The sequence below is a fragment of the Onychomys torridus genome, chromosome 12 (genome assembly GCF_903995425.1).
Source record: "Onychomys torridus chromosome 12, mOncTor1.1, whole genome shotgun sequence".
NCBI classification, from domain to species: Eukaryota; Metazoa; Chordata; class Mammalia; order Rodentia; family Cricetidae; genus Onychomys; species Onychomys torridus.
In genome coordinates this window covers 61,991,481-62,018,781 of record NC_050454.1, presented here as the reverse complement: position 1 = coordinate 62,018,781, position 27,301 = coordinate 61,991,481, and the positions used below count along the sequence as shown (strand labels likewise).

Here is a 27,301-nt window from a genome sequence, read left to right as displayed (position 1 = left end):
TTTGTAAGGAGACGAGGATCGTCTAGGAGGGACCCTTAGTTTTCTTCAACTTGAAGTGACAAAACCCAGCACCATTTACAGGTCACTCAAGACTTCAGTCTCCCCGCCCAGAGCCTGCCTGTATCCGGATTACCCTTCGTGCTCCCAGAGTACCAAACCGGGTGCCCCCGTGGCAGATCCCCAGCCCTGAGCGCCACGCCTGCGGGCAAGCGTCCCGAAGGCTGGTATAACGGGACTCGAGAGTGGGTAGGAGGGTGGAGGGGCGCAGGTACCCCAGAGACTTACAGTCCAGGGCGATCATTAAGTAGTGCAGCAGCAGCAGCATCAGGAGGCCTTGGGGGCTCCTCGCCATCTACGCGGACGCCAGCTGGCTGCGTAGCCGAGGGTCCCCGGCTGGAGCGTGACAGGCGGGCCGGGCCCCCAGCACTTGGTTGGGTGGCGGAGAGCAGAGGTCCGGGAGAAGTGGAGGCAGAGGGGCGGGTCCTGTCGCGATGTCAGTCTCTTTGGTCCCGGGTGTCTCCACTGGCAGGTCTTCTGGCCCTGAGTCTGGGACGTTCCTTCTTTTTAAGGGTTGGGGGGACTTGAGGAGAGGGCGTGGACGCGGGGCGCGGTGTCCGCAGGGTCCTAAGCCAGGGGCGGCGGCAGGAGGCTGGCTGCTGGAGGGAGAGTCCTGCAGGTCGGGCCCCCGCCCCCAGGCTGATCCGCTTTGTGTCTGGTCCCGCGCTGGGCTGCCAGCTGTCCCCAGGGCGCGGAGCCGGGGGCGGGGGAGCGCAGCCGGGTGGGATGGGCACCGTGGTGTGTGTGTTGGTGGGGGTGGGGGTGGCTCGGTCTGTCTCGCCACTTCTCTTTTCTTCTCTGGTGTTAGAAAACTTAGTTTTCAAGTGTTTTTGCCTAGGGTGGGAGATTTTTGGAAAATTTCTACCTAGCGGACAAAAAAATCGTTGGAAAAGCGCTCCTAAGTACTGGTCGGTGAGTTGTGCCTCACACTCGGGAAAGGAGGGTCAAAATCAGCCTCCCCTCGAGCTTCAAGTCAGGTCCCAGACTTTATCTTCTCAGTTCCAGCGTTCCTCCCCCCCCCCCCAACCCCCTCCCCTCCTCCCTAGAGAGTTAAGGTGTGTTCTGGGTTCTTGGCTTTTTACGTTGTCATCTGGAAGTTCGTCTGAGCGTGTGAAATATTTATCTTGTTTCTTTCCCGTTATGTAAGTGCCGCCTGTGGAGTTTTCCACATGTTAAAATTCTACAGCTGCCCTTTTGTCAGGTTTATTTTTGGTCTCCTGTGCTTTTAAAAGGGAAATCCATTATGAATGCTGTAGTGCGTGCTTTAAAATTGACCAGCACTTGCGGAAGCGCACACTTCCAAAGGCGATTTTCACATTTGCTCTCCAGAACTAATGTCTGGGGCATTCAAGAAAACTGACCCCTCTTTGTAAAGGCCGCTGCCAGGAGAAGACATTTTCTTTTTCTTTTGGATCGGTTTAAATAAGCTGAAATATTGAATAAAGTTATGGGTAGACGACAGTTGATTTAGCGGCGGACCCCTTACAAAGAAATGAGCCAGCTCCGTGGACAAAGGCTAAAATATACTTAGAGATGCAGGGCTCTGAAGGATGAGGCATCCCCACTGTTGCCTTGGCAACAGTGATGAAAGCTTTGTCCCCCATAGGGAAGGGGGAGGGGACAGAGGACCCCTGGGGGCAAGAAAAGCAAAGTAAAAAAAGAAAAAGGAAAAGAATGAAAATGGTAAAAGTATTGGAGCTGGTAGTCCAAGCACGTGAACAGCAAGGATGTCATCTAACTTAAGGATCCTGCCTGTGCTCCAAGGCAGGTGAAGTCTCTCATCCTCAGCCAGCCAACGGAAAGAATCAAATTAGTAGTGGAAATGAGAGAGAGAGAGAGAAAGAGAGAGAGAGAGAATGAATAGAGACCCAGTGAACTCCTAATCTGTCTTCTGTCTTTGGGGTCCCGAAGTGAGATGAAATACAGAGCCCAGGACAGTCCACATCTAGCTCAACATTGTCCCGGCTCCAGTCTCATCCTCTAGGGTGGTATGACAAGTCTTTACAACTGTACGAAATCTCTTTCCCAGAGACAGCCCCTCTGGGTGCTGCCTTTTCCTTCTCCCAGCGTGGAATCCCGGGGAAATCTCCATTGCTTTGGCATTTAAAGGGTACAGAAGTCAAGAAGCTGCTTAGACTGCTTAATCTGCTTAATCTGGGAAGTGCCAATTTTTTGTTGTTATGGGTCTGGGGTCTCTCAGAGATTCACTGTGACCATAAATAAACTTTAGTAAGAAGAGGCTTTTTATTTAGGTACTGGCATTCATTGTGGGGCCAGGAGATGCAGCCCCTTGTATAACGGCCCGAAGGCTTCTGAAGGCAAATCCCACAAGATTATATGTATTCTGTCTATGTATAGGCGGGTCTAATTTTAACATGTATGTCTTGTCATCTTTTTGAACAGAGTGAGCAAGTTTGATTACAAAAGGAGAAATAGCAGTTAGTCTTATGACCTACTACTATCTTACTAAAACAGTAAATTTCACATGACCAGTCAATTTAAGAACAGTCTTCAGTGTCTGGGAAAAAAGGGAAGTGGGCTGGTAGCGTACAGCCTGTACAAGTAAGGGCTTACACATTAGAGGCATGTTTTGGTTTTTGGTCTCTCAAGCACTGGAAGATTTTAAAACTGTAAATGTAATGTTTTATTGATTGATTGATTGGTTGGTTGGTTTTTTGTTTGTTTGTTGTTGTTGTTGTTGTTTGTTTTGAGATGGGGTTTCTCTGTGTGACAGCCTTGGCAGTAATGGAACTTGACTTGTCTACCAGGCTGCCCTTGAACTCACAGAGATTCTCCTGCTTCTGCCTCCTCAGTGCTGGGATTAAAGGTGCTACCATCGCCCGGCTTGTAAATGTAATGTTAACCATCACAGTTGTTGGTTTTTTGAGACAGATTCTCTCTACATAGCCTTGCCTATCCTGGAACTTATAATGTAGACCAGGCTGCCCTCCCATGCATCATCACACCTGGTCCAAATTTTTAATACATTTTTTACAAGACAAAGTTGTTAGAGGATGGTAGTGGTGCAAGGCTTTAGTCCTAGCACTCAGTGGCAGGGGCAGGCAGATCTCTGTGATTATAAGGTCAGCCTGGTCTACAGAACTAGTTCCAGGACAGCCAAGGATACACAAAGAAACCTTGTCTCAGGAGAAAAAAAAAAGCATGTTCAGAGCTTCTTCTATTTAGTCATTGACTCATGTATTAGAGGCATCTGTCCAGTGGCTACAGTGTATCTCCAGGGAGAGCGCAGAACAAGACCAAGCTTTGCTGTTAAGAAATTCAGTCTCCAGGAGAGAGACAGTTCCATTTGCACATGTTTCTAACATCACACAATAACTGTTGGGGTGGGGGCAATAACAGCTGGTTTTATTTTATGCTTTCTTGGTGGTAGAGTCTAGAAGTTGCAATACTTAGCCCTCCCCCAAAGAAGAAATGTTGTTCTTCCCACTTTACAGATGAGAACTGGGCTGAGAGATGGCACAAGGTTCACCTGAGGACAAGGAGAAGGGGATGGTTTCTCTGATGGGGCTACGATTCGGGCTTTAGACATTAGGGCTTGAAATACCGAACATTTGAAAGGAAAGAAATAAAGGATGGACATTTTCATTAGAGCCAAGAGCAGGGTTGATAGCTGGGAGATCTGAAACTGCTTAGGAGGAGCAAGGCTCTGTAGCACTAGACTATAAATGTAGTTGAGCAGAGGACATTACTGGTGGCAAAGTAAAAGACTGGGTTACAAATGCCATCTAACACCATACTGCCAGCTCTGGTCATGGAGATACAAGAAAGGAGTGCTTTGAGAGCAATGTGCTAGGGGAGGAAAAGATCCACGCTAACTAAAGCGGTGTCTTGCCATGTAGCTCAGGCACTGTTAACTTTGCCACCTGGAGCTCTGGGATGGCTGGCTTGCTCCTAACTCCTTTCTTTCAGTTTAGGTTTATCTTTCTTGTGTTCTTTACCTGCATTTTCATCCTACTTCTTTGTTTTGTCTGTTTTTTTTTAAACATTTATTTATTTATTTATTTATTTATTTATTTATTTATTTATTTATTTTATTTTAGACAAGGTTTCCTTGTGTAATTGCCCTGGCTGTTCCGGAACCCACTCTGTAGACCAGGCTGGCCATATGTTTAGTTCTCGATAGGCACTTTGCGGGAGGAAGGAGCTGAAGTATAGAATAACATAAGGGTAAAGCATTTCTGTCATCACAGAATGTAAAAGGGTGGAGACAAGAGAAACAGAGTGTTAGGCAAGTCTAAAACCATTATTATGGTCTGTGAAAGAGACAGATGTGAAGTAAACGGTCAGAGCACAGGAAGTGAAGAGCAGTAGAGCTCAGTGGGTATTTCACAAACCCGACAAACAGGATTATGCTACTGATTAGCTGTCGGTAAAGGTGAGAGAGCAGAGGAGAAAGGAGGAAAGCGGGAACCTAGCTTCAGTGTTAACGAGTAAGAAGCACCTGCAGCCCGTTGAGGTCCCCCTCCATTCTAACCTCCACACACACCTCACCTGTCAGAGTCACTGTAACGTACCCTTTCGAACAGGGTTTTTTTTTGTTTTTTGTTTTTTTAAATCTCCACAAATGGAGACTTGGTATTTTGGGACTCTTCACCGTTTTTTATCCTTTCTACCCACTCTAATCCTGAATGCTAATAATGCTGTGGAGGTGTGGAGGCACATTTCCTAAAACCAGCAATGAAGGAAAGGGCTGTGTTTAAACTGAGTGACTTCTCAGTGTCTCAGATTTGGTGTTTCTGTGTTGCATGGGTTATTTTTCCTCATGGGTGTGGAGAAGGTGCTGGGAAGTGTGCCCACACTGTAATTTAAGAGACAAGAGAGCACAAAACAACTCTCCCATTTCCAGTACCACATGAATTCTCAATTATCTCACAGATAAAATTTAACCTTCTATGGAAAAAAAAGTCAAGGTCTTTTATAAGTTTCTCTGCCACTGAGCTTCCCTATCCCTCATCATCTCCTGAGGCCACGTTGTGATGTGTGTCTGGTTTCAACTTTCCATCCCGAGGTGCTTGCGGGCACACACTCCTGCTTGTACTGCCCTTCTATGGCCTGGTGGTCCCTCACAGGTCCCCATGTGAATGTTTGGTCCTGCCAGGGGGTGATCCTGGGAGGTGCTGTGGATGTTTAAGAGGTGGAGTCCGGTAAAAGGTCTTTAGATCATTAAAGGTGTGTGGTGGTTTGAATAGAATGGCCCCCCCTAGGCTCATATATTTGAATGCTTGGTCATTGTGAAGTGGTTCTAACAGAAGGGGATTAGGAGGTGTGGCCTTGTTGGAGGAGGTGTGGCTTTGCGGGTAGTCTGTCACTGGGGGTGGGCTTTGAGGTTTCAAAGGCTCAAGCCACGCCCAGTCTTTCTCTCCCTCTTTCTGCTGCCTGCAGATCCAGATAGAACTCTTTGCTCTTTCTCCAGCATCATGTTTGCATGTGTGCCATCATTCTATCCAATATGAGTATAACGGACTAAACCTCTGACTGAAGCTGTAAGCCAGCCCCAATTAAATGTTTTCCTCCATAAGAATTGTTTTGGTCATGGTGTCTCTTTCTAGCAGGAGAACTTTGACCAAGACAAGGTGTGTCCTCAAAGGGTTTGGGGGCCCCCAGTCTGACTTGATATTATTCTTTCTTCCCTCTCTCTTTCTTCCAATTCAGTATCTAATCATTAGCTTACTCCAGGTATACACTCACGCTCCTGCCATCTGAAACATGAGGTGAGTCAGCAATCAGGGGGCAACCTTCAAAAGTGTAAGCTAGAAAAAACCTTTTTCTCTTTATGGTTTACTGCCTTCATATTTTATTGTTGTAACATGAAACTAATTCATGTGCCCATCCTTCCTTCCAGGCAAATACGCTTCTTTGGAGGACTGCACACTATCTGAGGCTTATGTTATTCTCCTAGCATGGTAACTTTCCCTAGTTTCTTATAACAATATAGTGCTCAAAATTTAGTCTCAAGAGGGGAGTGGGAACTATTTAATTGCATTTACTACAATCAGGAACATTTTTTCCTTTGTGTTCTTTGTTCCTAAATTAGTTATTATCACTGAGTGAGATCTGCCTTCCAATTTAAGTGAAATTCATTAGCAATTCATTAATAAAGGTATTACATTCTTCTTTCTTAAAAAGCATATTTATTATCAACTGAGTTGTTGGAGTCTTCATTAGTAACATGATGAAGAACTAAGTGATAAGAAAATATTTTAAATTGAAGTTCCTTAGGGATAAACAAAGGTTGCTAGTGTTGAACAAAGGGTCTACAGATGCTGATTAGTCTATAGTTATAGAATCAGAACAACCTCAAGTTGAGAAAATTTAGAGATGATTTTTTTCAGTCCCCAACCCTGCCCAGCATTCTCATCTCCTTCATTTGACATGATAGGAAAATGAGGCTGTGTAGCGTGAATCTTGAAGGTCTTATTAATAAAATCGAACCTGAGGTCAGTTATTGGGGTGAATGCTGGAAGATCAGAGAAACAGAACAAGCCACAGCCACCTCACCTCGCCAGTTCCTTAGCTGATCCTGTTTTTTTTTTTGTTTTGTTTTTGGTTTTTGGTTTTTTTTTTTTTTTGTGCCTCCTCTGTGGTTTGGAGCAATCACAGTCTGATAAATGTCTGTCTCTTGGAACCATGGACGTTCTTCCCTAGAAGAGAAAATCTTCACAGTAATTTCTCCCCACCATTTGTCTTGCCAAACTTTTCCAAACTGACCTTTGCCAATGTTTTCTTGTAACATGATGGTCCTGGCAATTCTTCTCTGAACAAGTAGCAGTAAACCCTTTGTCCCAGGTAGCAGCATCACCACAGTCACCAACATGATGAGAAACAGCCTGTAACTCGGAGCAGCAGTCACTGCCTCCTCCATGGTCCCACTGCCAGCCACTGTTGGTAGTTTGTTTCTGGCCGTAGTTTCTCCTTAGCAACCCTCCCAGGCCGGCCTCAAACTCGGGATCTTCCTGCCTCTCCCTCTTTCAGCAAATCCTACCACAACTGGCAACTTATAAGTTGGGCCTGAGCTGGGACCCACAAGGCCAAAAAGTAGCTTTTTCGAGAATTCGTACCACGAACGTTGGGCACCAGATGTAGCAGGAATCTTAGATGGTCTTATTAATAAGATCAAACCTGAGCCAGGTATTGGGGTGAAAGCTGGAAGATCAGGGAAGCAGAACAAGCCACAGCTTCCTCACCTCGCCAGTTCCTCAGCTGATCCTGTTTCCTCAGACTGGAAGCCTCTGAGTCCTCATCTGAATGGGTCTCAGCTGAACTGTTGCTGAAAGCCTAAAAGCTTAACCAGCCAAAAGCTTCTAGTTTCTGGTCTTCATGCCTTCTATATCTTTCTGCTTTCTGCCATCACTCCCTGGGATTAAAGGCATGTGCCACTATGCCTGGCTGTTTCCAATGTGGCCTTGAACTCACAGAGATAAGATGGATCTCTGCCTCTGGAATGCTAGGATTAAAGGTGTGAGTGCCACCATTTTCTGGCCTCTGTATCTAGTGGCTGTTCTGTGCCCTGACCCCAGATAAGCTTATTAGGGTGCACAATATTTTGGGGAATACAATACCACCACAAGGCTGTCCATGTTTTTATGATTTGATTGGGATCCTACGAGATCAGGAAAGAGCCATGCCTTGAAGCAGTCTCCTCAGCACAAAACTTCTGTATATGCTGGGAAAGAATTTGTCATTGTGATTATAATTTGACCCAAGTTGTACCCTGCTCAATCATGTCCTTAATTAAGGAGTAACAAGGGTTAGTAACAATGTGTTACAGGGAATAATGCAGTTTAACTGACTGTATTCAACAGTGATGCTCTAATTTAGATAAGATGCTCAATAGATCTTGGATAGGTTCAGTCATCCTTCTATTTGGGTCCTCTCCACAGGACACTCTTAAATGTAATGGTGATGGTTTCCTCTGTGTAGGCTAAAGAGTTGGCCATGCTTGTTGAAGGACAGATACATTAAGCTGTGATCTGGTGGTCATCTGCTCCCACTGCAGCCTAGAACCTTGGCATGTTTATGGGTGCAGCACAGGGGAACGAGCTAGCTAGCCTTGGAAGTAGTTGTCTATAGGTAAGTGGTCTCAGCCTGTAAACATCCTGAAGGAGGAAGCTGCAGTGGCCAGTTTTTGTACACCCTGGTAAGTCTTTCCAAACACTCATAGTCAGATTCCTGAGGGAAGTTTTGCCATGTATAGACAAATTTCTAAATGGTCTTATTAAATAAAAAACATGGAGTCAACTATAGAGGTGAAAGCCTTAGAGAAATAAGGAAATAGGGAAAGCCACCAGCCAACCTTACCTCTCCAACTCTGCAGCTTCCAAATGCAAGCTACTTCCTGTCTTACCCACACTTTTATTGCTTTGCTGTTCTGCCCTCTCATTGGCTCTTAGCCCAGCTACCTCACTTCCTTGTCACTGTCTGTCTGTACAGATTTCCAGGTCTGTATGGTTGGTACTGGGATTAAAGACATATGTCACCATGCTTGGCTGTGTTACCTGGTATGGCCTTGAACACACAGAGACCCTGCCTGATAAGTGATCAGTTTAAGGGTGTGTGCTGCCTGACTTTACTTAAAATGGCTGGCCTTTTCCCCTGATCTCCAGGCAAGCTTTATTAAAGCACAAATAAAATATCACCACATTTCAGCACAAATAAAATATCACCAAAGTGATGCCTCTTGAACGTCACCTGGGTAGGGCTTTTTCACTCTTGTGGGATGTTGGCATCAGAGTCCTCAACATGGCCATGCCCTTGTCAACAAGACATATTCACTCAGGACTTCATTCACAGATTTCTCTACTCCCTACAAAGTGTGAAAACTGAGCCCTGAAAGTTGGCTCAGTTTGTAAATCACTAGCTATGCAAGCCCAAAGACCTTAGTTCAATCCCTGAAACCCATGTTAAAGGCTAGATGTGGTGACATGCATTTGTAATTTCTGCACTCTTGCTGGGAGATGGGAAGCAAAGACAGGAGCAGAGCATGGACCATGTAACCTGAACTGTGTACCCAAGTAATAGAAACAAAAGATATGCTGCTTCCAAATAAGGTGAAAGGTGAGAAGTGCCTTCTGAAAACCTGTCCTTTCACCTCTACATCTATACCATAGCTCATGTGAGGTCTTCCTCCCAAGAAAGAAACAAATAAAAAGGTAAAGGGTGAGAAAATTGAGCAGGGCACAGCAGTGCACATCTGTAACTGTATTCCCGGAATGCTGGAGTAGAAGGATCATGACTCCCAGGCTAGCATGGGACGTCTTGTGAAACTGTCTCAGTGGACAGGAGGCAGGGGACTGTTCAGAGAGGCTGGGGAGGCCTCTTTGTATAGAGGATGGGCAGAAAGAAAACCATGAACAAGGATGGCATGTACACATACTGGAGAAGGAAAGTAGTCCGGTGAGGCTGTGGCATTACGTCAAGAGGAGGATGGAATCTACAGATTACCCCGTCCTGAAACCCTCAGGAGCTCCCAGCAGCTTTTAGAATAAAAGTAGAAATCAAACCAGACCCCGCCCCCTTTCTTTTTTTTTTTAATTTTCACCAAGTTCCTACAGAGCCTTTGCCCATGCTGTTCCTCCCCTCCAGCTGCTTCTCTACTCTCACTTAAATTGATTATTTTCTGGCGGTAATTAAACGCATGCTATCTGAGAAATGGCGCTCAAGTCTTGCTATGTTATTGAACTTACTCTTCATGACAATCCTATTAAATAAAGGAACACAACTTTGTTTTGTAGGTGAGCTATCTAGAATAGAAAGGTTGAACAACATGCCAGAGTCATGGTGGCTTGGGGGTGTTTGCTGTGGGATGAATGTTTGCATCTTCCCAAAGTTTGTCTGTGGAGGTCCTGATGGTGTTACAGGCTATTGTCTTAGAACTGTAGTTACACAGTGAATGCAGAACCAACATGGACAGGATTAGTTCCTTTAGAGAGGGAGACACAGGCCTTGTAAAATGGCACTCAGCAAACCAGGAAGGGGACCCTTACTGAACAACCTTGGGCTTCTCAGTTCCCAAACCTGTGAGAGATGAGTTCTCGTTGCTTATACCTCCATCTCTGCCATTCTGCTAAAGTAGCCTGAATGGACTGACGTCACACAGAGTGAGGTTTGACCCATGCTTGACTGACTGCAGATCCAGATGCTTCACCTCTCAGTGGAATTGCTTTGAGATTCTGCCTGTTTGTGATTGTTAATCTTGATTACCAGGTGATTGGATCTGGAGTCAACTAAAAGATGCTCCTCTTCCTGGGTTTGTGAGACATTTCCAGGAAGGATAAAAGACTCTCCTATAGCAAGTGGCATCTTCCCGGGTCAGCCCAGATATAAAGAGGTCCGAGGGAAATGCAGTGCTGCATGCTTCCCTGACTACACTTCTTCCTGGTCAGGGTATCTACTCCATTACTGCTGCCATCATCCTTTGTTGAGAGCAGACTTCAGAGTCTCCAGTCTTCTAACGTGGACTAGGAGTCTTTGAGGCTATCACTGGCAGATTGTGATGACTAAGGTGTCCAGCTTTGTGGACTGCACAGCTATTGGCTTCTCAGCCTTCAGATCAGAGAGAGCCATCATCGAACTACTCAGCCCTTACTGTGTGAGCTGATCTAATAAATACCCCTTTAAAAAACACTTAGTTACTCTATCAGTTCCTTTTCTCTAGGGACCCCTCATATAGCATTAGATCTGATTGGTGCCCACTCAGCCTCCTGCCTCTGCTCAATAGCTATTTTCTTAGGAGAAACCGTTCCCTCACCGTAGAATCAAACCCTGGTATTCCAAGTTCTTGTTCCACTGCCTCCCTTGTATCAGAGCTGGGCTTTTACGTTTAACTCATCACGTTTTTTCAAAAGCTAATAGACTGGTTCCATGAAGGCAATCTGTAGTTTTGGACCATTTTTATGTTCTTTTTGTCTAATAACTTGCTTATCAGTTAATGAATATTCAGTGAATATTTGACTACACAGATGTAACAAGAATGTAATGTTTTTAACATAACAGCATCGTTTTTAAGTCAACCAAAAGTTAATATTTACTATCTCTCCAGGGTACTGGATACGGATCTGTCCCATTTCTGTTCCTTTAACTGACTACTCCAGGGAAGCTATAAAGTAGTTTTTGATCATGGTTCTGAAGGCTGGTGTTAAGGCTCTGGGGTCACTCTGAGATTCACCATGACCGTAAATAAAATTTAATAAGAAGAGGCTTATTAAATACTGGCACTGGATACTCCTGGCACCAGGGATGCAGCCAAGAGTGCTACCAAGGTGCAGCACCTGGACTCATCAGCCCAAGGCTTATAAAGTCGAGAGCTACAAGATTACATGTATTCTGTTCATGTGTACGCAGGATGTAAATTTAACATATATGTCTTGTAGTTGTCCTAGTCATTGAGTAGAGTAAGCAAGTTTGATTACAAAAGCAGAAATAGCAGTTAGTCTTATGACCTTGCTAGAATAGCACATTTCACAAGATCAGTCTACAGTGATATTTTATTTGTACTGAAATGTGATTTTATTTGTATATTAATAAAGTTGCCTTGGGGTCAGAGCAAGCCATAGCAGAAGCTGGGTGGTGGTGGCGCATGCCTTTAATCCCAGCACTTGGGAGGCAGAGCTAGTCAGGATCTCTGTGTGTTCAAGGATAGAGCCAGCATGGAGACACACGCCTTTAATCTCAATGCCAACCATAGAAGACCTGGAGGTCTGTAAAGACAGGCAATGACGAGGAGGTTATGTGGCTGGGTTTACAACCAATGAGAAGGAAGAACAGAAAGTCTATATAAAAGACAGGACACAGGAAGTAAGTCTCTTGAGGAGAGGAAAGACAGAGCAGCAATGAAGGGCAAGGTTTTCAGCTCTCAGCCATTACTCTGACCTCTTGGCTTTTAACTCTGCAATTGGCTCTGTGTTTCTTATTTAATAAGATGGTTACATCTACATCAGTCCATTTAAGAATAGTCTTACCTGGGCAGTGGCAGTGCAAGCCTTTAATCCCAGCACTCAGGAAGCAGAGGCAGGCAGTTCTCTGAGTTTGAGGTCACCCTGGTCCACAGAATGAGTTCTAGAACAGTCGGTACTACGTAGAGAAACCCTGTCTTGAAAAACCTCTTGTGAGGACCTTCTTGCTGGTGACAACTCTCATGTGTCCTGAGGTAGAGCATGACATCACATGTATAGAGAGGCACAAATAAGAGTGAGGTTAGCCCCTCCCCCCCATTTACAGTGTTGGGAATCAAACCCGGGATTTTGCACATGCTAGGCATGTTACCTACCATAAAGCTGCATCCCCAGCCCAAAGTGGCTTTTACAATACATCCAGTGTGAAGATAATCCATTAATCAACTAATGGAAATGGATCTGTTATTAGGGGTAGATCTTTCATGGCTCAATCACTTTCTAAAGGTCCTACCTGTTAATACTTCACAATAAAGATTAAATTTCAACCTAAGGGTGTGTGTGTGTGTGTGTGTGTGTGTGTGTGTGTGTGTGTGTGTGCCTAGACCAAGGGTCAACATCAGTTTCTTCTTCATTTGCTCTTCACTTTAATTTTTCAATTCAGCTAGACTGGTACTCTGTATGGGGAATGATCTTCATAGCTATACTTCTCAGTTTGGAATGTGTGAGTTTATTAAGTACATAGTAAATAAGAGTTAAAGAAACAAAGTGCAAGTAGCAGACAGAAACAACATATAGACAGCAAAACATCATCACATCAGATGCATCCAGCACCCAGTGGAAATGACTGGGGAGGCCCTTCTGGAATGGTTGTGCCGAATTTCGTTTTGAAAACAACAACAACAATAACAACAAAACAACAGAAAACAACAACAACAAAAAACCCCCACCTTTTCATTTTATTTTATGTGTTTGCTGTTTGGCCTGCACGTATGTCTGCATGTCTGTATGTTTGGCACACAGTGCCAACAGGGGCCAGAAGATGGTTGGATTCTCTGGAACTGGAGTTATAGACAGTTGAGTGCTATTTATCATGTGGATGCTGGGAAATATAAGTGTGTCCTCTGGAAGATCAGCCAGTGCTCTTAGTCTCTGAAGCATCCCTCCAGGCCCAATGCTGAAGCTCTCAGCAGTGATTTCCAGACAGGCAGAACCATCTCTCCATGGAGGAGCTCCCACCTTCTTGTTCCCACTAAGTTTTTATACTTTTCCACAGACAACAGTAATCTCTGTTGGAAAAGATTTCTAGCTGTTCTAAAGGACACAGTGGTTTTTTTGTTTCTTTTTTCTCAAATGATTTACTCGCCTTCTGTTTTCCAGGGCACTCTGTGTTAACTCCTGGGATGTGCTGCTCTTTGCCTTTCTCTGGGTTGCAGAGGCAGCCTGTCCCATGAAAGAATGTTTGGGAGGACATTTGCATTAAACATGCTTGCGGTCTAAGACAAGGTAACCTGTCTTGTCCTTAGCGTCAGTTCTCGACAGTCACAGACAGTACATGATAATTTCCTGGTATAATTTGTATTATAACCAGCTGGCCAGCAAGCCTGGGGAATGTCATCTCAGCCTCCCCTTCCCTGGTATTACGGGCACACTCCACAGCATGCCAGATTTTTCACACCAACCCCAGGGACCCAAACTCAGATCCTCATGCTTGTGCAGGTAGTGTTTTACCAAGCGAGACAACCCCCAGTTCCCAATCTGAATTTTGGGAAGAATATTTAATTCTATTTAAACCATAGTAATAAGTTGAAAAGCTAGAAAGTTTTTAAAAGGTTTTTTTTTGTTTGTTTGTTTGTTTGTTTGATGTGTGTGGCTAAATTAGCCACATCAATACTTGAATTTTTTGTAACAGATTCTATTGCCTTGTCTATTTGCCTATCTGCCACTGTACCGAGAAAAACATAGCTTTAAAAGAAAAGAAAAAAAAAAGGAAAGAAAAGACAGAGTCCTTTTCCCATGTACTCTTCCAGGCATTCTTTTGGAGGTTAGAGTTTAATTTGTATCTCAACTTAAATATGTGGATAAATAGGAGTAAACACAGCAAAACATAGGTGGTTCGTGGTGTGTGTCTCTATCTCCATGAACACGTCCACATACAAGTGAAACAGCATTGCTTACCAGCATCCCAGCTTCACATTTCCACCTTAAAAGAGTGAACTTCCAGGGGGCCACAGAGAGCACACACCAACTGACAAATGTGGGAACTGAGTGCCAAAGACACGAAACAGACTGATGTCTTCTCCTTCCCAAAGATGTAGGAACTCTTCTGCGTTCTTGGGTCTGTCCGCTCTAACAGGTGGACGATTTTAGTCTTTCTGGAATGCTCCTTTTGGCTGATGAAAAAATCACAGACTAGAATAGCAGCTGCAGATTAACACTTAGTTTCAGGATTGATAACAGTGTGTCAATGTTCTCTTCTCCCCATAATCCAAGATTTTTTTCCCTTGGAAGGATTAAAGGGGGGCATGAGGGTTATTTTAATACTATTTAGCAAAGTAAATAGGGTTGGGTTCTCCCCTAAGATCCATGACCTATCTAGCTACAGGGTCTGGGCCCCTTTAACGCCAGTGTCAGGTATAGATTGCATTTCATAGAGTGGGCCCTTGATCCAATCTGGAAGTGGTTCATTACTTCCACAGCATTTGTACCCCTATTCTCCAGTGAGCCTATCTTGTTGGGTCACTCACTATTGTAACTTTCAGGGTTCAAAGCTGGGTGAGACTGAAATTTATTTTTTCCTTCTAGCACCTTCCAGTATGAGAGATGCTAGCCAATAGAGATGAAGCTTGCAGGTGAGTACCAGCTTGATGTTTCCATGTTCTGTGATTCAAGAATGTGGTGTCTTCAGCAATAAGGTCTTACTGACAAGTTCTGGATGGTGACCAGGAGTATTGGCAATAACCTGCAATGTTTGGGGATCTATGTGACACCATTGGCCAACAACTCAAAAAGAAGTAACTCATTCCCAGTATGTGACCTCTGGTAAACTGACCACACACCAGAGCAGGCCATAATCCCAAGACAAGATGGACAACACAAACTGGGCTTGATAGGGAAAGAAGAAAAAAAAAAAGAACTAATCTCAAAGATGAAAAGGAAGGGATGGGAAGGTTGAGAAGGGTGGGGAATATGTTCAAAATAAATGGTACAAAATTCTCAAAGACTAAAATGTATTTTCACAAAGGGGGATGTTTTCTCCTGTAACACTTCCTTATTTGCTTATTTGATTTTAAGGCTTGCCTTGGACTTTCCAGATGTGGGCGCTCAGAAGTTAGGACGGTCTTCTGCAGTGTTCTCTTCCCTGGCATGATCACATGAAGAAAGCCTGCCTGCTGATTTTTAAGGCACGAAGGTCAGAGCCAGAAATTCAAATGCTTGTCTGTACATAAGAGACTTTGGGCTGGATGATACAGGTTCAGCGTCTGGGCAGAAGTTGTGGTTCCTGTCACCCCTTTGTAGCATAGATTTTATTCTAGAATACTGAAAATAAAAGATTTTCAGGATTCACAGGCCACTCCAGAACCAATGCTAATTGTTTCTTGGCACTCTATGGGTTGACACCCCATACAATGTCTGCAAAAATGTTCCTTTTTGTGTAGGAAACAGGACCGAGAAATGGAATTTTAAAGACATTTTCAAGAATAAAACTATTTAGAATTACATTTAGAATTAGATCCTCATAACAAAGCTGTATTTGATTAGTTGATTTGTTCTTTGGCATGTACATTTCATCAATGTGTACAATGAGTCCTAATTACTCCCACCCCACGATCTTTTATCTCCACTCCACTCTTGTTAGCTGCACGAAACTCCTTTCTCACAATCATGCCTTTTTGTTTTGTTTTGTGATACACTGAGTTTAGTCAAGGCTGTCTGTGTGGCTACGGGTTTGGAACTAGCCATTGATCTTGGTGGGCTTACTAGTGGGTACAGAGCTGAAGGCAATGACTCTTCTCTCCCAGAATATTCAGTAGCCAACAGACAGGAGCAGAACTCCTGGAGTTCCTGGCATTGTGCAGTCTGGAGCGGCTGCTGTTAATTCATAACTGCAATGGCTGTGCCATGCGCGGAAGACAGCATCTCAGGCCCCTCTCCCTATCTTTTGGCTCTTAAATATTCTTTCTGTCCTCTCTTTCTCCAAGTTCCCTGAACGTCAGAGGGGGTGATATAAATGACTTGCTTACGGCTAAACACTCAACTGTCACTCATTCTCAGTACCTTGAGAAGCTGTGAATCTCTGTGTTCGCCATCATTCAAGGAAATAGGGGTTTTTCTGATTAAGGCAGAGAGAAGCATTTGTCTGTGTGCATAAACATAAATATTTAGAAGTCATTTTTCATGCTGTCAATTAACTAATAAAGCAGTCAGCTCCTCCCTAGGACCTAGGACTTTGCCAGCTGTATTTTTTGACCAGGCTTACAGTACCTGGAAGTGAGTTAGAGAGATGTCTCAGTGGTTGAGAGTATTTGTTGCTCTTTCAGAAGACCCAGGTTTGATTTCCTGTACCCACATGGTGGCTCACAACCATCCATAAGTCCATTTCCTGGTGATCTGATGCTCTCTTCTGACCTTGAGCGAATCATGCAGGCAAAGCATTTATACACATAAAACAAAATAAAGAAACCTTACCTTCTTAATGATTGGTTCCTTAAGAGGACGAGGATATAAGCAGTCAGAAGAAGGGCTGTTTTGACGGTAGTATATGACTTAGGTTTACAAGACCATCTTTCCCCCCACTTTACTCTTCAAATCTTTCTTTTATGCTTTTCTATGTTCTCTTCTTTCTGCCTTCAAAATTTTAATATATTGACTGAGATTCTCTGTGTGCATGTGCACATGCCCATGTGTCTGTGTGAGTGTGTGTGTAGCTGCCCACGCACATATGACCGTTGTGCATGTGGAAGCCAGAGGTATGTGTTAGTTTCTTCTTCAGTAGCTCTCCCCACTTTGATGTAGGGTCTCTCACTAAACCTGGAGGTCGGGGATTTGACTAGATTAGCTGGGCAGTATGCCTCAGGGATGCTTGCTTGTCTACTTTCCTATCTGAGACTGTAGCCATGACTACAGTCCCAGCTCTCTCTCTCTCTCTCTGTGTATGTGTGTGTGTGTGTGTGTGTGTGTGTGTGTGTGTGTGTGTGTGTAAAATTTTGTTTTTAAATTAATTTCCCGAGTAGGTTCCCTTAAGGCATTTTTACACACATTTAGTTCTGGTTCCCCTCCCTTCATCTTTGCGTCTCCCTCATCTCAATGTTCCTCAATTTACGTTTTTGCACATCCAACGTCCTCCCTGATTTTTTTTTTTCTTGCTAAGTATTAAACTCAGCTCCTTGCCAGGCAGTGGTGGCGCATGCCTTTAATTGCAGCACTTGGCAGGGTAGAGGCAGGGGGATCGCCGAGTTTGAGGACTGCCAGGTCCACAGAGTGAGTTCTAGGGCACTCTGGGCTATACAGAGAAATCCTATCTCTAAAAGCAAACAAAAACAAAATAAACTCAGGTCCTCATGCTCCTGTGGAAAGCACTTTCTTGACTGGCCATCTTCCCAGCCCCCTTGACTAAATTCTTAAGCAAAAACATCCAGTGTTTAGCCAAATCTTTGTCTAGCACTTCCCCATGAGGGGAGCCTCAGCTTTTGGTCTAACTTGACCACAGTCATCAATAGTTCAAGGCAAAAAAGAACTTGGCTTCTTTCTGTCAGGTCCTTTCTGGAAACACCAAAATGGAAAGTCTCAGCTGTTACTTGGACCTATTCTCACAAGTCCCAAGTATTTGTCTCTTCTCCTTTGCTTGTAGAAGAGACAGTGGCGAGAATAATCACGAATGCTTTTTTAATACTAGGAATGCCTTCTTTTAATCTTAAAGATTTCAGAAGTAAAATTCACTTTAAAAAAATTTTTTTAACAATTTTAATTTTTACATCAGCCATGGGTTCCCCTGTCCTCCCCCCTCCCGCCCTCACCCCCACCTTCCCCCAGCCCCTCCCCTCCATTCCCATCTCCTCCAGGACCAAGACTCCCCTGGAGATTCATTTAAACCTGGTGGATTCAGTACAGGCAGGTCCTGTCCCCTCCTTCCAGGCTAAGCATGTGTCCCTGTGTAAGCTCAAGGTTCCAAACAGCCAGCTCATGCACTAAGAACAGGTCCTGGTCCCACTGCCTGGATGCCTCCCAAACAGATCAAGCTATTCAATTGTCTCACTTATCCAGAGGGCCTGATCTAGCTGGGGGCTCCACAGCCTTTGGTTCATAATTCATGTGCTTTCTTTCGATTGGCTATTTGTCCCTGTGCTTTTTGCAATCTTGGATTCAACAATTCACGCTCTTGCAGACCCTCCTCTTTCTCGACAGTTGGACACCTGGAGCTCCACCTGGGGCCTGGCTGAGGATCTCTGCATCCACTTCCATCAGTTATTGGACGAGAGTTCCAGCCCGACAGTTAGGGTATTTAGTCATCTGATCACCAGACTAGGTCAGATAAGGCTTTCTCTCAACCATTGCCAGCAGTCTACAGAGGATGTATCATTGTGGATTTCTGGGGACCTCTCGAGCACTCTGCCTATTCCTGTTCTCATGTGGTCTTCATTTATCATGGTCTGTTATTCCTTGTTCTCCCTTTCTGTTCTTGATCCAGCTGTGATCTCCTGCTCCCCTAAGCTTTCTTTCCCTCAAATCTTGCCCTTCATTACTCCCACTGTCATCCAGGTTGTTCATGTAGATCTCACTTTTTATATAAGAAAATGATATGCTTAAAAAAGATATATGCTGAAGGAGTGGAGATAAAATACTATACTACTTATAGTTTATAATAAAATACTTTGGAAGAATAAAGTGGCAGCAAAATGCAACAAATCATTAACCCAAGCACCTTAGTTTGTGGAGACTGCTGTAACAAAATACTGTATGCTAGAGAATTTATAAACAACAGAACTGTGTTTCTTACAATTGTGGAGGCAGGGGCCTTCACAGTCTAGGTAAGGGCAGCTTCAATTCTGAGGTATAGATGAATCCATTTTATTACATTTTTTGCATGGTAGGAAGGGAAAGGCAGCTGCCCAGGGCATCTTTTATAAAGGTTCTAGTTCCAGTCTTGAGGATGCTACCCAGTGACTTAATCACTTCCCACCCATCCTGTCCCTGATACTATCACATTTGAAATCAGGCTCAGTGTGGCCATTATGGAGACTCAGCATCCAGACATGAGTACTGAAGATGGCAGTGGTTACCCTACTTGTTCCTTCTTTCCTGTAGGTCTAAACTATTTAATATATAAAAAAATGATTAATTAATTAACCTCAATTTCACCAAAAAGAAAGCTTACTACACTGGACTAACCTGTGCCCTTTTCTTCCTTATGTTAATTTGCTGGCTCACCGACTTTATGAAGCTCCAGTTCTCTGAATAAATCACATCTATGTTAAAGATCCTGCAGAATGACCTTAGCCTGGAACACCATGATTGCAGAGAGATGGATTTAATAGTTCTAGAGCTATCACAGGATCTTTAATAGTATTTATGTTAACTTTCATGTCTTACTTACTTTTTGAGTTTATAGGTAAACTCGTATCTTCTAAGCACAGCAGATCTCTCTCCTTAAAGCTTCAATAAAAATGCTATGGCAACTAAAATCCATAGAAAAGACTTCCAAGTCTGCTATGTCCTGCTTACCTAACACCCCATCAGTGTATTATTTATATATGTTAATGAATGACCTCTCAGCAATTTAAATCTGTATTCCTGGGTCAGAGTTATTCATATTCATATTTGGTTCAAAATAAACTATTTTCTATTTTTACTAGTAAAATAGGCAACCCCTCTTTACTATATCTCTGGTTCTACTTATTTAGTTGATCTAAGGTAAATGATCACTGCCAAAACAACTCCAGTTCTTGTGGAGGCGTTGAAGGGCAAGTTAACTGGGGAGAAAAAGCAGACACATCTGTTCTTTGTTTTATCTTGCTTTCTGAAGTGATGTCTAATGCCATTTCTCAGAAACACATAGGAAATTCAGGTGTGGTGGCCTTTTCTGTGATTCCTGCGTTGAGGTTGGTTGACATAGGCAAACCCCTAGAGTTCATTGGCCAGCCAGTCTAGTCTACTTGATGTATTCCAGGCCAATGAAAGGTCCTGACTCCAAGGAGGTGGCAGCATTTTTGAGGATGACACCTTAAGTTGTCCTCTGGGTCATTCCCCCCCCCCCCCCCTCTCTCATATATATGCAGCAGCAGACACCAGCATCTACACAAAAAAGGTGACTTTGGGGAGTGGTAAACTGAGAAAAATTTTGAGAGAGACTGTTTCAAACTACTATAAAATCTCATAAAACTTGGAGAAATATGTCAGTCTACAAGGCTGTTTAAATATTAAATAACCAATTACTAATACTTGGGACACATGCTATATATCACCATGTGGATTCTCAAAATCTCATTGACAAACATGATAGGGATTTATTATTAATGTAAGAAGAAATGTTTGAATTTTCAAGTATCTGAATATTGTAGATTGCAAAGAAAAGAGAGGAGAATAAACTATATCATGAACACCAAGATGATTTGAGTCAAGTAGGGAATTACAGTGCAATAAATGATCAAGTTACAACTATGTGCAAAGTTGTACAAAAGCTACAATTACACAAACCTTGTTTTTCAATAATTATACATCTACTGCCCTCTGGATACCCTGTATATCTCCACCTAAGATTAGCCCTACATTGCCTGTGGGGATTGCAATAGCCTTCCTCTGAGGCAGTTGCCTGCTTGATACCACTGACTCTCTTCAGGATGAGTCCTTTTTGCTTCTAGTCTTATAATTGTACTCAACTCCCAGCTCCCAGTAGATTCCTGGAAGGTGAGGTTCAAATTATGGCCCATATGAATTGCACTTCAAAAAAATATTTGAGGTTTCTAATTGACACAGGTAGAAATGTGGGGAGCATGTGCAGGAATGGGCATGAAGGGCATGGGATAGTGGGGAGGAGAAAAGAAAGTTAGGCCCAGCCAAATCTATCGATATGAGCTTTCTAGGAAGAGGTATGCACTGTTACAGCTCTGGCTGTTCAGAGGGACACTTAACACATAAAATAGCCAGCAAGTCTGTCAGACTGCTCCATATATATCACCAGTCCTCATTAAGATGCAAATCATCTACAATGCAACATTTACCTCACCAAAATTAGGATTTCTAGTGCCAATCAAAAGGAGAAATAAATAGCAAATGCTGGCAAGGATGCCAAGAAGGAGGAGGTCTTGTACATTGTGATGGAAATATAAATCAATGAAGTGGATAAAGGAAAGCAATATGGGGATCAGCAAATGTTAAAGGTAGAGCTATACCATATGATTCAACAATCCTATTACTGAATCTTTAGCCAAAGGATTTGAAATAGATGTGCCAAAAAGACATCTGCATTCCAGGTTTAATGTGGTACTATTCACGATAGCCAAGATACACACTCTACCTAAATGTCCATCAGCAGATGGATAGATAGACAAAATGAGCATGTACAAAATGCAAGGCTACTCATGATGAAATCCTGTCATTTATAATAACATGTAATAGTCCCTGTGATCTTAAGGAAGTAAGGACAGATGGGCAAACAATGCTTGATTTGCTCATACTAAATCTAAGTAAGTTGAGTGCATAGGAGCCAAAAGTAGTAGAGTGGATGCTGGAAGTGGGGTAGGTATGGGATGATGGAGAAATTAGCTAGCAGCACATAATCTCAGCCAGAGAGGAGGAATGTATTCTGGTATGTTACTACACAGAAGGATGATCAGAGGTAACAATGTTGGACCACATAACTCACTTAACTAGGAGAGGGGATCTTCAGAGTTCTCATACAAGAAATGATATGTAGTTGAGGTAAGGGAAAATCTAAACATCCCAAATTGATCATTACAAATCTACCAAAACACACTATATCCTAGAAAAAGTATAGTTATCATCTGTCCATTAAAAAATAAATAAAAAGCATTTTTACACAGAAAACAAATGAATGAACTTATAAATAAATAGGGCCCCAGCAGCTTGGTTGTCTGCCTGAAACATGGATCACAGGCATTCCACTGCGAGTGAGTAGTAGACAATCAAACTCCCTCAGTTTAGTGCAGATGGAGGGATGCCAAGGCCCGGGAAGACTGGACTGTTAGAACGAACTTGTCAGTTTAGATCTACTCCCCCATACTGAGACATTTCACAATGACGGTGAGAAATATATTTGTGAGGGGAGCCATGGAAACTTTGTACAGCTCATGGCCTCTCTCTGTAGGCAAGATTTAATAGCGGAAACTGCCATTACTGACTCAGGAAACCGAAAGCAATGAGGATGCTCTAAATCACCACAGGCCAGGTGGTGGGTACAGTTATGTGATAGATAGTAGGATCAAAGCAGCAATCAGAATGAGCTGCCTTGTTCAGACCTACAGTGTTGCTGATTGATTACAGTGTTTGTGGAAATGAAACAGATCATCTCTGTTCCTTCTTTCTTGGTCTAATGTAAATCGTATGATCATAGATCTTATGGTCACAGCCTGGTATGGATTGAATGTGAAATGTCCTCCATAGATTCATGTAATTTGAACACTTTGTTCCCAAGTAGGGACATGAGCCCTACCTGGTGACCATGGGTCACTAGGATGGGACTTAAAGGTTTTACTCACTGCTGATTCTTGTCTGTGTTCTCTGCTTTCAGATCCAAGATGTGAAGAGCAGCCAATTCATACCCCCTCCTCTATGGATCACTGTTCTTGCCATCATGCCTTCTCAGAATGGACTGAAACCTCCAAACCCATGAGCCAAGATAAATCTTTCCTCTCCTAAGCCAGTATTTTGTTACAGTTAGGAGAAAAACAGCTAATCCGCAACTTCCATCCATTTTCAGGTTTGAGCCAACCAATAGATCCATAACCCTTCTAGTGATCAGGAGGGACACTTGATAAAGACCCTAACACTAAAACTTTATAAAGTTAGTCTTCCCATTAGTTTCCTCACAAGGACCAATAGCTTAAAAAAAAAAAAAAAACTAATTGTTTTCTACTAGGGAATTGAGCTTTGGAAAAGAATAAGTCATCAGACCTTTGAGGATCTAATGGACTTTGGTCACTGGCTTCACACTGACACTTAGCCTCCTATGTTTAGAACATGAGCTTATGGTGTTAGGCGATCAATTGAATTTTAGCTTGAGTGCATTTAGAAGTGGGTCTAGTAGGTTTCCTAATCTATCCAGTGGCTATTTCCCCAGTTTCAGAATGTATTATTGGACTAGATATACTTGATAGCATGCAGAAAGCCTACATTGGTTTCATGACCTTTGGAATGAGGGCATGGGAAAGTCCAGATGGAATTCACTAGAATTCTTCCTTGGAAATAAACTCAAAGTGTACCACATTCCTAGAGGAACTGCAGAGAGGAGTACCAACAGTAAAGATTTTCAAGTCAGGATTCTCACCACATATCCATTAAATTTGCCTGCTTTCAAAACGTAGGCAGGTATGCCTCTACATTTAGGAAGGAACAGGTACTCTTTTAGCCTGAAGATTTATAAAGACTGAATTAAAGGCCAGTAAGATGGTGCAGTGGGTAAGGACACTTGCCACCAAGTCTGAGATTGGTCCACAGAACCTATATGGTAGAAGGAAAGAAGCAATGAGCCTTGCTGTCTTCTCACGTCCACGTGCATGCCATGGCAGGCAACCTGCTTACTAACTATACATATGTAGAGAAAGAGATGGGACTGGAGATGGTGAGATGGCTTTGGAGGTAAGAGCACATGTTTTGAAAGTAAGAGGCCCAGAGTTCTAATTTTCAGCACTTGGGTGAATAGCTGGGCTTGGCCATGTGTGCCTGTAACTCCAGTGTTTTGGGATTAGAGACAGGAAGATCTTTGGGAGTACACTGGTCAGGAAACCTAGCTTGAGTGGCAAGCTTCACGTTCAGCGCAAGACCCTGTCGTGAGGTTGAGAGAGACAGAGGAAGACACCAGACTCTTCCATTCACTCCCGCCAGCACCCAGGCACACCCATGTGTGCACACACACACATCTCCCCCGAATCGCACAAAAACAGTTATATAAGATCCCATTTGGATGCCCGACTCGCTTCACATTCTACAGCAGAACATCAAAATGCACAAGTTAAATATAGAAAGCCCCAGCACGGCTTTAGCTTTAATCGTTCCAATTATTCAAAGGGTTCATGGAATTATTAATTTGGAAGGGTGAATTACTTGGTGAAAATTGCGAAAAGCATTCTGGAACCTGTCACGTGTAGCAACTCTGCAGTCTGAGAAATTGCTACTGGCGTTTGCAAGCACGGCAGAAATTTAAGAAATTGTCGCCAAACTATTTGCTTGTTTGAATGCCAAGGTTTCCTCCCCTACATCACATGCTTTACCCTGCTGCCAACACTTATCAAAATACTCCCCCAGTTGTCACAGAGCGAATTGTTCTCAGGGTTACTGCTCCTTTATTCTCCATGTCCTTACAAGTTCCTTGTCTTGCCACTTCCTGGAGACTTATTTGAATAATATAAATAATATATGGTGTAGTGGTTAGATTTGAAAACTTGGGCTGAGGGTCACCTTCCACAGTAGAATCAAGTAAGGCTGGAAAGTATGGGTTTCAGACTTCCTATGTGTTCTTAATGTTTGGATTTTTATAGGGCGGCTCTTGCGCAAAGTGAAACACTTGACAGAAAGTCCAAAAAACAAGCTTCAGAGAGGAAGACTCTAGAGAAAAGCATTAAGCTAGTCCAGCTAAGTGTATTTGTTGTAGTCAAGGGGTATAATTGTGTGGTGCAAAATGTAACAGGAGACCTAGAGATAGTCCACAACCCTTTGAAACAGACTGAGGCTGAATTTGCAGGTTCTGTGATGACCCCAGTGGGTCAGTGTCAGCCTGGGTTTGAAAACTCTATGGCATATGAGACAAGGAAGGTGGACGACTGGGTAAATGTGATCCTGAACCTCAGCCACAGACTCAAAGATGCAGCAAGTGCAGCCCTTCTCCATAAGGATAACACCCACACTATCCGGAGTACAGGGAATATATCTCTCTACTTTGTTTTATACGCTAGTGACTTTAATGGTCACCTTGGAAGTTCTGTCAAAATGGCAAGTTCATATGCTCTTGAGCAAGCACGTCCCCATACCTTTTCAGGAAAAAATAGACAGACAGATGCTCATTGCAGCAAAACTCTCAATCTCAAATATACTATGGGGTAGAGAGGAAAATACAGAGAGGGAGAGAGAGGGAGAGAGAAGGGGGAGGGAGGTACAATTTAATAAATAACAGTTATTTCATTGCAGGGCTGAGAGCTGGGAAGTGGCTTAGACTTTTAGACCTCACTTTTCATACTTCTATACACTACATTTCATGAGTCTGTGATTTTGAGTGGCTTTTGGATGATTACGCCTCTGTTATAGGTGTGGATCAGGGTCCCGAGGGCATCTATTAGAATTTCTAGGCTCTTGTGTCCCAGGACAAAGAACTGGGCCAGGGACACCTAGATAACAGTGGAAGGAAAGATGGTTTATTTTACAGTTTTAAAAGTATAAATATATTTACATCATTTCCCTTTTACCTCTTCTCTCCCCACCCCCCCCCCATCTGTGTTCCACCTTTTGCCCCCTCTCAAATTCATAGCCTTCTTTTCTTTCAAATTTCATATATATACAATCTCAGGGGAAGGCTATTTCTCCTTCTAGAGACACAGGATTTTTTTTTTTTAATTTCCAATATTGGAGGTGGACTGGAGAACTGGGAAAGTTAGAAGTTCAAGCTGGGTGGTGGTGGCGCATGCCTTTAATCCCAGCACTGGAGAGGCAGAGGCAAGTGGATCTTTGTGAGTTCGAGGCCAGCCTGGTCTACAGAGCGAGTTCCAGGACAGGCACAAAGCTACACAAAGAAATCCTGTCTTGAAACAAACAAACAAAAAAACCAACAACAACAAAAAAAGAAGTTCAAAGGCCCTGAGTTTTCACCTTTTATGAGTCATTCACATAGTGCCCAACTTCTGCATTTGTAGATTGTGCGCTTTTCTTATGAATTCTCTACCACTTATACGTAGTTGGGGTGGGCAGGGGCTTCCAGTCTTCCCACAAACTGTCTTCTTTTGTAAATAGATACCTCCATCTCTACCCTAATCTTCTTCCACATAATTTCTTAGTAGGGAGAGAGTGGAGAACAGGAAAGTTGTAGTCAAGTGATTAGGCACAAGAAAAGGTGGGCCAAGAATTTAAAACAACAAGAAAATTATCAATAGGAGAAATTATCAATAATTAGGAAAAAAAGGATTCTTAGGGAGTATGATTCAGTTTACTGACACAGAAAAGGCCATTTGAAATAGGACCCCAGTAGCATTAAGAACAATTGACGAGTGGTACTTTGTGAAACTAAGATAAAGGAGTTTGGAGGAATCTCTCTCTCTCTCTCTCTCTCTCTCTCTCTCTCTCTCTCTCTCTCACACACACACACACACACACACACACACACACACACACACACACACACAAAGGCATGTGGTGATATACTGTGTGCCCTAATAAAGCTTGCCTTGAGGATCAGAGGACAGAGCCAGCCACTAGATTAGACATAGAGGTCAGGTGGTGGTGGCACACACCCTTAATCTTATCACTTGAGAGGCAAAGATCCATGTGGATCTCTGTGAGTTCAAGGCCACACTGGAAACAGAGGCAGGCAGTGGTGGCACACCCCTTTAATTCCAGTGCTGGAAAACACACACATACCTTTAAAACCAGGAAGTGACATGGCAGGGCAGAAAAAGGAATATAAAGTGTGAGGAAACAGGAACTCACTCTCTTTAGGCTGAAGATTTCATAGAGGTAAGAACTATTGGCTGGAGGTCCTGTTTCTCTGATCTTTCAGCTTTCACCCTTATATCTGGCTCTGGAATTTTTATTAAAAGACCATATAAGATTCGAACAACACATGCACTCATGAAGAAGAAAAGAAACTCTAACCAATTCTGACTCTATTCTCCAGGACCCATGCATTTCCATCCTAAAACTTTATATGAGCTTGTATTCTGATTGGTCTAATAGGCTTTCTCCATCTGAAGAAGGAAGAGGGTTCCCATCTCAAGAAAATATATTTGTCTCTTTCATTCAAAGAAAATTCCTATGAACATATGTTTGACAAATTTGTACATCTTTGAAATCTTAAAGAAATGGGAGTGGGAATTCTTGTGATGTTCCCTCCAAACTATGAAGTGTAGAATGTTTATGTGGCTGTCACACACTGGGATAAAATTCTGAATGGTTTA

The 27,301-nt window shown here is 43.2% G+C and overlaps 1 protein-coding gene and 1 long non-coding RNA gene across 5 annotated transcripts in view; one reads left to right on the top strand and one right to left on the bottom strand.

Moving 5' to 3' along the window:
- Positions 1 to 772, bottom strand: part of Jam2 (junctional adhesion molecule 2) — a 54,782-nt gene extending 54,010 nt beyond the window's left edge. The window contains exon 1 of the mRNA XM_036203201.1: positions 286 to 772. Coding sequence (XP_036059094.1) covers positions 286 to 352 — 67 coding nt within the window. The 5' untranslated portion in view covers positions 353 to 772. The remainder of the gene's footprint in view (positions 1 to 285) is intronic.
- On the top strand, positions 2 to 25,579 carry LOC118593731. 4 transcript variants are annotated; one of them, XR_004946297.1, is made up of 6 exons: positions 2 to 224; positions 5,921 to 5,981; positions 13,347 to 13,472; positions 14,772 to 14,818; positions 15,261 to 15,378; positions 22,714 to 25,579. It is a non-coding gene; the product is annotated as an uncharacterized LOC118593731 (long non-coding RNA). The 4 variants fall into 4 exon arrangements; XR_004946299.1 differs by lacking the exon at positions 2 to 224 and adding an exon at positions 5,753 to 5,789; XR_004946298.1 differs by lacking the exon at positions 5,921 to 5,981.
- Positions 25,580 to 27,301: the final 1,722 nt, after the last annotated feature.